Genomic DNA, 10,052 nt, shown 5'->3' with positions numbered 1-10,052 from the left:
GGACTTAATCTCTTTGTTGAGGTGACTTAAATGAGTAAAGCAAATTCAAAAAAGATGTATTTTGCTCCAAGGAACTTCAACAAATGTTAAAATTCAATTTATAATGTACGTGTAGATGTTGTTGTGGTTGTAGCTCTTTCGAGTTGTTGAGTTGCTTATGTTGATCTTAGTGATGGTTATTTGAGTTATTATAATGGGCAACAATTGGTTTCCTTTCTTTATGTATTTTATTCTTTTTTCTTCACTATGATGCAGGGATGGTTGGAAAGTAAGGGCCAAAGGCACACCTAAGAGTCCAAACACCTTGTCGAGTAAACACAATAGAAGCAACAACATAGAGAACAACACTAAGAAACACCAATATTTTTGTTAATTCATTACATTATCTACAAACATGCGCCGTTGTGACGTCTTCCGAGTTACAGCCAATACAAGATTATTACAAATTACAACTTCAAGATCCACAATCTCCACAAATTATGACTCTAGACTTGCTCCTCTATGATCATTTTCCCTTTTTTCCAAACTCTCTAAGCACTACTTGGCCTAAGTCTAGACACCTTTACTTATACTTTTCAAAATGGCTTACAAAAGATTCTAGATCTTTACATAAGAGAAGGTCGACCTGACAACAGTGTGCACACATCCCAATGCATAATCCTTACATTAAATTCATGAATCGAATTAAATAAACAAGTCATCTCATGCTAAGAACTAATCACAAACAACCTCGTTCAAGGAAGGAGCCGAGCGTTAGAAAACCAAAAAGCACACTCAACAACCACAAAACTCAGCCAAAGCAAGGACTATGTCATCACAAGAAACTAGGTCACTACTACTAGAACTTTGCAACTCGAAAATAACTCACAGAATGCACACATATAAGTAGTATAGTAAGGCAACCCAGGATGCTCCTACATCACACTAGTTGTTCAAAATTCTACGTGAAAATTTTTAATTTCTAATTTTTTTTAATAGTAGCTTACTTGTCAAGTCCCCTACTTATAACAAAGGTTTTAGGGCCAAATCAGCCAATAAAGTGAGTGTTATGCTTGTGGAATTGATGTAGCATTCACATTATAAGTTGTTCTTTGGAACTAATAGTACATTCTACTCAATTACAGCTAATCATCATAGCAATAATTTTAGAGAGTCAACTATTATTACAATGTTGACAAAAAAACTGAACATTAAATCAACAAATGTAAGTATTAAATTAATAAATATAGACATCTTAAATCAATAATTCCTATCGCAACCATTTGAAATGTTCAAATATTGAATTCTTTCCCTACAATAATAATTGTACAATAAATAATTTTTTTAAATGTACTTAACAATTTATTATTTTTCAAATAATGCCTCATTTAATTAGAATATTCATAATGAACACGAAGCACTTTGAATTCATATTACTAATAAATACAGATATTAAATCCACAAATACCATCAAAACTATCAAATCACCTACTCCACTCTCTTCATTAATCATAGGGTTTTCAGAAAATATACAATACTAAAGGCATAAATGTGATTTGAATATTGCATTTCTTATCCTCCAGAATAGGACAATATTATAAACCAGTCTGGATAAAAGCGTCCGCCCAAAATCTGAGATATAATATCTACTTCCTTAACATTCCACATTCCAAACATAAATAACACTAAAACAAATTTCTCGTGAACCAGCAGTCTAAAATCATTGTGCAATGGATTTCAATGAAACGACTAATGACTTCAGGTCTAGCTGATATAATACATGGGATTTGGAAGCTTAAAAGTGCGAGAACCCACAGAAGATCCCGTTAAATCACTCCACTGATCCCCAACATTTCCCAAAATCCGGTAGCCGTTCTTCAAAAGCTCATCCCTTTTCCCCGATTTATACTCCACTGCTGTGCTTCCCTGATCTTTCTCACCCCTGCAATATAAACACAGTCATTAAACAAATTTTAAAAAAAAGATTTTCAGTTTAAATGGAGCTGTTATATCTTAGAAAGATAACAAAATTTTTGTAAGCATTATCTAAATGTAACTCATGAAAAATAAAATCTTGTGAGTCACTCAATGTTCCATTCATTCTTATGAGAGATGGGATCTTATGAACCATTACTGTACCAGTCATTCTCATGACAAATGGGATCTTGTGAACAACTATACCCTAAAACATGGATCAATAGTGTTCTATTCATTCTCAGAAGAGAGGGGATCTTGTGACCACTACACATAAAACATGAGACAATGATTGTTGTAATCATTCTCATGAGAAATGGGATCTTGCAAGCCCTAAAACATGTAGGGTCGATTAGCGTTCTATTCATTCTCATGAGAAATGGGTTCTTGTGAGGGGCTACACATAAAACATGGTTCAGTAAGTAGTTTATTCATTCTTAAAAGAAATAGGTTCTCGTGAACCACTACACATGAAATATAGGACAATAAATACTCCCTTCATTTACATGATAGATGGGTTCTTGTGAATACCACTACTGATGAAACATAGATCAATGAGTGTTCCATTCATTCTCATGAGATATGCATTCTTACAAACTACTTCTCATCAAATATGTGTCAAGAAAATAGACTCAAAAAACTACATTGTTGAATCTTGATAACAATATCACAATTTATTTGACTTGATGTAACAAAAGAATCTCCTACAAACCTCATTATTAAACCCGACCATTTTGTATAACCAGCTCTCATAAGATTCTTCGTTGTGACCTCACGAAAATCCTCATCTCTTCCAGTGATAAAGAAGATTTTGACTTCTTTTTTCAACAAAGCATTGTAAAGCTGCAACGCCGAGGGCAGAACAGGGGCCGTTCCTTCCGCTACCCATGCGTCAAACGCCGTTGAATTGTATGTCTCTCCCCTGCAATAAACATGCAATCAACTGCCTGACTCATGAAAAGAAAAATCATCTACAAAATAGTAGTTAATAATAATAACAAATAACTTGAGTACCCATATTGGTGTTTTCTGTTGTAGGGCAGATTGGATAATGTGCTTTCGTCAATGTCAAAAACCCAGGCATCCTTGCCGTCTCCATGCAACTCCAGATCGTTGATGTAAGCGATGCTCTGTTCAACGGCTACTTTGAAATCGAGCAAATATTGTCCTCTCTCCATGTATTTCCCAACGTTAGAAATGCAACGGCTAGGCACCACTTTCCAACCCCTCGCATTGCCACTCTCAACGCTGGTTCTCCAAGCAGAACAGCCATTAACAGAATGTCTAACTGCAGTGCATGACCCCTGTTTTCCCAACCCAACGAGAAAGATGAAAAGGAGAATAAAAGGGAGAAAACTGCGTCTGCCCATTGGTAATGCAAATATCCTTTTTATGCTGGGTCAACTATGATATATATACCTTATAAGAAACAAAAAAAGATTAAATTATTATAAAACCTACCTTTCATAATGATTAAATTGTTATGTTTGACAAAGTAGTTTCATTGGTTATGCATTCTCTCATCACAAATGCCAAGTTCAAACCTCGAGCTACAACTGCAAAATCTGTAGTCCATAATTTGGCATTGTCTCAAACTTTCTTTGCAGCTGCCGTCGCCGATAATACAAGAGCCCATTCATTCATTGATGTCCATTTCTATAAAACTTTCTTTGTAGCTACCGCTACTCATTTGTTCTCACCTGTAAGTTTTACATGGCAAATAACGACCGACACCTGTAAGTTTTACATGGTAAACAACGACCCATTACATCATACAGCTATGCTATTCATAGAAATACATCCTCGTAGGGGCCATTTTACCTATGCAAACAAAAGACATTGTGTTGGAGAAATCACACTAGACTGACTAGGAACTTAATGTGGGTCCTTTAAGCTTATGACCTTCTAAATGTCATTAAAAATCTTTGATTCATTCATTCATAATTCTGGAAATTACATAAATAAAAAATAAATGACCAGCTTTAATTATAAATAGTACCATCGTCAATCTAATTTTTAGTACAAAAAGAATAGACATTAAAGTAATTGCACAAATGATGAAGGGATTATATGTGTATGCACTCTTATTGTTGTTCTTAGTCGCAGCATCTACCTCTGTTTTTGCTTCTAGTGGTTAAATGTATTGTGATCTCGTCTCTATACTCGTTGTTCTCTAAATCACAATGGAAAGATGTTTTCTTAGAGAATAATTTAGAATCTAATTCTGTTGCAGGGCCAATAAGAACCTGTATTATGGTGCCACATTCCCAACATCAATTGCTTTCAGATAACCAAGGTAGCCTCCACCATAAGCATGGATCTTCCCTATCATTGGTTCCTTTAAACAAATATAAGGAACCGAGGAATCCTAATTGCAACAATGGACCACAAGTTATTCTTCGTTCACATGACACTGGTCTTATAAACAGGAGTTTTTTCAACACTATTTTTTCCATGAATCAACAAATTAAAGAGTTACAAGTGAGATTACGATTCACTCTTTAAATTTTTTTTTGTTTTACATAACTTTATTGCATTGTAGCAAAACTCTTTTTCTGGAATAAATTAATAAACCAAAAGCTAATGATTTGGTTTTGAGAAAATGTGGATTTAATTGGGAACTAGAGAGAGAGAGAGAGAGTACACCATGAATTTTGGAATATTATTGTATTCAATTATTTTTTAGATTGATAGTAACCTACCAAAAGTGCCTGGATTGACTTTGAAGATCAAACCTGAAAATAGAGATCAATCTTGTCAAGGTCAATCAATTGATTTCTCTTGAGGCTACTTGATTGTATCAAATTCAGTTTATATGTTACTAACGTGGGCAAAGCAATTTCTAGGAAAAATAGAAGTTGGCTTTAAAAAATGAATCAAAACAATAATTAGGACTTAGAAGTAATTCTAACATGTTTTTGTTACCTAAAGCTTTCTTTAGCTTAAGGCAAGGGCTGTTGCAATCAAACACCATGCATTCATTGTTGTATTAAATTGTTGCATTTCTTGGCATGTATATGTCCAAAGTCCAAACATACTCTAACTATACTTATAGCCAGCATAGAACATGGCTAACTTGAAACGTGCTTTGTCATCCTTAAAAGTTTTTTGGCATCTTTATCAAAAAATCTTATCACTATGTTGAAAAAAAGACACAATCAAGATACTATCATGTTTTATTGAGGCAAAACTTGATGTATAATATTCATATATGTAATATAGAGAAAATTTCAAAATTTTGTGGAGTTTTCCTAATTTGAAGGTGTTCATACCTTGCATTGTAGACATCTTGGAGGATAAATCACTTGTTTGCATATTGGAAACTCTCTCGTAGTTACACTTAGGCTGGGATCCCATGGAAGGGGGCTTCCTATAAAATAGAGTGGAAGTCGCTTTCTATTTTTTAGGAAATATTTTAAAGCTAGTGGTCCCATGGCTTAGGTTGTATGGTCCCATGGCTTAGGTTGTATATTCAAGCTGACAATTATACCTCCAAAATTGAAGGAAAATAAATTAAAAATAAGTAAAAAATTAATTTCCCTATAAAACTATTTTTTAACTAAAAATATAAATTCAAATGTTTGACAAGTAGCAAAAAAAATTCCTAAGCCAATGGGGTTATTTCTAGCCCCGCCCCTTTTTCACCCACTTCCTACAAATTAGGGGCTTCTATTTTTTAGGAGAAGATTCTAAACAATCCTGTAGCAAAATAAAATTTTACTCATGAGATCACCTCCTTCCTAAAAAATAGAGCTTAAGCCCCCCTTACGGAACCCCTGTAATAGCTCCTCTTAAGCAGGAAACAATCTGTCCATGTGTCTAAAAAAGCCTTATCTGACCCTTACATTATATTGAAGTAAGGTGCTATGGAACAATGGATTTAGATATTATTCTATGACATTGGGGGTATTTTTTTAACAACCTCATTTTTCTTTGAAATTATATCATGTGTTAATGTGATAACTTCAGTCAAATTGAATTGATCATAAATTTTTGTTATGATCACTAAATCAATCATCATTATCCTTGACTAATAATTACACACACACACAGTGTGGCTGTGTGTGTGTGTGTGTGTGTGTGTGTGTGTGTGTGTGTGTGTGTGTGTGTGTGTGTGTGTGTGTGTGTGTGTGTGTGTGTGTGTGTGTAATAACAAGTATATCTATCTATTTATCTATCTCTATATCCAACTATATATATATATATATTTATCTCAAAATAATATTATCTAATGATTATTGTCAGATTAATTATCATCAATCAATATTAATAACTCTAACTGACCAATAATATTCCAAGTGGATCGGTCTTACTAAATGCCAATTATATCAATGCAAATTGTGGTTATTGAAATAGTGATTATGTAGATAACAAGTAATATGAATCGACTCATTATTGTGAATAATGTCTTAAGTTTTAACTATGGCATAATTATTACTAGCACTTGTACCCGGACAGGGTCCAAGAGTACAGCTGATAGGCATTGGTGTTGAAATGTGTAGCAGAGGTCAAAACCTAATTATGATTGAATACAGGTTCTCCATAATTTATTTGCAAGATTTGTAGTTCAATTTAGAAATTAGACACACAGTATTTCTTAATTCATGATTTCAATATAGATAAGATTCAAGCCTCATTGAACACTGTTGTTATAATATATTTTGATGTTTTTGTTCAAATGATTTCCAATGATTCATTTGTCTTGAATATGTTGATGAGAGATTAGTGTCTGAAATGACTCTTTTGATTTGGTATTTTATCAATCATGTATTCTAATCTGACTCAAAGCATGCATATATCCAAATATAAAGAGATGTACAATACTAAAGTATGATAAGTTGTTATTCCCTTGCATGAATAACATGGTAAAATATGAAGCATTAATGATAGGCTTCAAGATGGTAGTGTTGTATATATATGGCAGGCAAGGTTACTGAGAGGGGAGGGGTTGATTCTTCATTATCATGAAATAAATAACTCAATTCTTCATTCACATATATGTATGAGCTATTGTTCCTAATATGATATTGATGGCATCTCTATGTTGGTGATGTTGTTCATCCTTATCACTTGTAAGCTTATTTAAGAAACAATACTTAAATGGCTCATTTTCCCATTGTCAAATGACCTGAATTCTGTCTCAACCAAGCTGTTTTTAAGTGTAATCTCTTTCTACCAGTTGGTTGTGGGAAAAACATTGTATTATATTTAAAATAAAATGAAAACATTCAGGAAAAATGTGATTGTTGTATGATTGCATCTAGGAATTTTTATTTTGTTTGGAAGATTTTTCATAGTTTTAGCTATAAAATGAAGATCATTCAAGTAAAATGTGATTGTTGTACAATTGTATTTATGATTGTATTTAGGAATTTTTATTTGTGTTTCGAAGGTTTTTCATAATTTTAGTTCTTGGAGAATACAAAACTAAAGTTAAAATCTGTGGGTCCGAGTCAAAGATTTGGGGGAATCTATTTTGTCAAATTTATCTAAAGACATAGATTTGGCCTCATTTCTTATGGTATTCGAAAGCAGTAAAACTTGGATATTTAATTTTTTAAAGTTGCAATTAGCATATGATTATTCTGTTTAAGGGAGGTTGCCTTATTCATTTAACCTTTCCCAATCCATTTTAATTTGTTGGGTTTGAGTCACGCAGATACCTTGACAATAACCAAAAAAATAGTGGACTTAAATAATAAAGAGACTTAATTTTAGATCTCAGAGTTTTGAAACTCTAATGTTTCAAAGGATTAATTCATAGTAGTTTGGATTCTTCAATTTCTAACTGTAGTGCCTGCCCCTAGTTCACATTTTGTTTTAATTGTCAAACTCTTTTAGGCCAGTTTTATACTTGATGTTTAGTAGCATTACTTTCAGATTATCAGATATTGTTTTTCATTAAGTTTATTATATGATGAGATTACTTGGTACTCTATATTTCATGCGTGTATGATGATTATTCAATGTTTTCAGTTATCGATGATGATTAGTTAGATGGTTTATTATCACATGTGCTTTCTCATGGATACTTACCCCATACTACATGTGTATGGTGTGCGTGTTTGTTTTCTTTATGTATGGTGTTTCTGATGTGGTTAAGGAAGGGAGTCGTAGTCACCTGCTAGTCGGGATCTACACGATGCACCACTTCCTGCCATTGCTTGTTTAGCTTAGAATATTGTGTTTGTACATGCATGGATTTTATGCAGATTGCAGGTACCGGGTATCGACTTCCCTGAATTGCCAGGATGAGCGTACCCTATCGCATTATCTCAATGGTAAGAGAGGGGAGATAAAATCTTAAGTCCAAAGCTTAAACCCTTTAGCCAATTGTCCTAATTGATAATTAAGACAAGTATCTGAGTTAAGTACCCTCCGAATACATCAAAGGATGTAATTTCGTGATTATAACCCTTTTTGTATGATTTAGTATGTATTTTTCTATGATGGGTTTTCGTATGTTGTTATATGAGTCCTTGATGTGTTTTCTATTAATTAAGTCTAATTAAAAAGATTAATTAATGATTTAATTTACTGGAGAATTAATATGATATCTTTAATATTTAATTAATTGAGAAATTAATTAAATAAAAGAATTAAATTTGGAGATAAAAGTTCAAAGATAAATTTAGAACATGATAATATTTATTTAATTTAATAATAATATATTTGGAGTTCATTTTTAAATAAATGCTAAATATTATTGTTATTTAAATTAATTAAATATGTTATCAATTAAGTTTCTAAAATAAATTAAAAGTTGGAAGATATTAAATTATTAAAGGTTTCTAGATCACATGATCTAAGCATGAGTTTAAATATGAGAAATAAATTAAAAGATTAAATAATAGAAAATAATAATGTTATTTTAATTTCATAAAGTGCACATGAGATTAAAATAATAAATTAATTTAAAATAGAAGTCAAGTGGAATATTAAATAAAGTTATTTAATAATTCAACTTAATGTGCATGAAAAGAGGAATGCAAAATAAAATAAAAGATAATAAAAGTTAATTTTGAGTTAACTCAGTTGTGCAAAGAGTCTTCTCGAGTGAAAACACAATTAGTGCCCTGATTTGAGGAGAAAACTTCTTATCACAACTTTGGGGGTTCATTTTTGGGGAGACACGAATTTGGACGGGAATTTTTGGGAGACAACCTTTGGAAGCGAATTTTAGAAGGCTAATACCAAGAAAGATTTTCGAAAGAAGGTTATTGAAGAGGAGTGAATTCTCTAACAGTTCCTGGGGATTGCATAATAGCATCAGGATCAGGTAGGGTCTTGTGTTTTGATCATCGATTAAATACGCAATTATCCTTTCCTGTCTTCTTCGTGCCCGTGGATTGTATATCCAAATTCTCTGTGATGAAAGCTTAAACATTTCAATATTGCAAATTATTAAATGCTTGACAATATCTTCTACATACGTAGAGGATTAGAAAAGATATCACAAAACCCTCATTTTTCTAGATTAAAGAAATTAGAATTAGAATTTGGGAAGGGTTTGACTCTAAAAATGAAGATTTTAAATTGAAAAATTCGAATGGTTAATAGAATTTTCTCTATCAGATTATAATTGTAAATGTTATTAAAAAAATAGAATAAATAAAATAAAATAAAATAAATAAATAAAAATTATTTATTTATTTAAAATATTGTTATTGGAAATCTAAAATAAATTAAATTACATGTTCAAGCAATTGGAAAGGGATTACTATTACGATTTTCTTTAAATCTTAAATAAGTAAAATAAATAAATAAAGTACATATATATAAATAAAAATAGTGTTTGAATTTAATTTTTAATAAAATTTAAATTAAAAATATACATGTTAAAAAAGAGATGGTGTTAATTTTAAATGAACTTTAAAAAAAAGTAATATATATACTATTTACTAAGTTTGGGGTTACGTTTTTTAAAGGTTTTTAAAAAAAAATTATTATAATTTTTTTTAACTTACCTCACTTGGTGGCGTCCCCAATAGTGTCCTTGGAAATCGCAGGCGATGGAGGATTTAGTGGGGGCCGCATGGCTTGACAGGTCGGCGACCCATTTAACATAGGAATATGATTTATGTTTATGTTTTTAAGTT

The 10,052-nt window shown here is 31.8% G+C and overlaps 1 protein-coding gene across 1 annotated transcript; it reads right to left on the bottom strand.

Annotated features, from left to right (window-relative positions):
* Positions 1–1,743: 1,743 nt before the first annotated feature.
* Positions 1,744–3,332, bottom strand: LOC149530971 (acid phosphatase 1-like). Its single transcript, XM_089809526.1, has 3 exons — positions 2,968–3,332; positions 2,666–2,875; positions 1,744–1,921 (listed from the first exon to the last, which is right to left on the bottom strand). Exons 1-3 carry the CDS (start codon positions 3,321–3,323, stop codon positions 1,744–1,746), a joined length of 744 nt encoding a protein of 247 aa, XP_089665652.1. The 5' UTR covers positions 3,324–3,332.
* Positions 3,333–10,052: the final 6,720 nt, after the last annotated feature.

Source organism: Cupressus sempervirens, chromosome 11 (assembly GCF_028749045.1).
Source record: "Cupressus sempervirens isolate cs-2001-9-10 chromosome 11, ASM2874904v1, whole genome shotgun sequence".
In the NCBI taxonomy this organism is placed as follows: domain Eukaryota; kingdom Viridiplantae; phylum Streptophyta; class Pinopsida; order Cupressales; family Cupressaceae; genus Cupressus; species Cupressus sempervirens.
The sequence above is the reverse complement of the archived record's forward strand: the minus strand, read 5'-3'. Positions and strand labels throughout refer to the sequence as shown.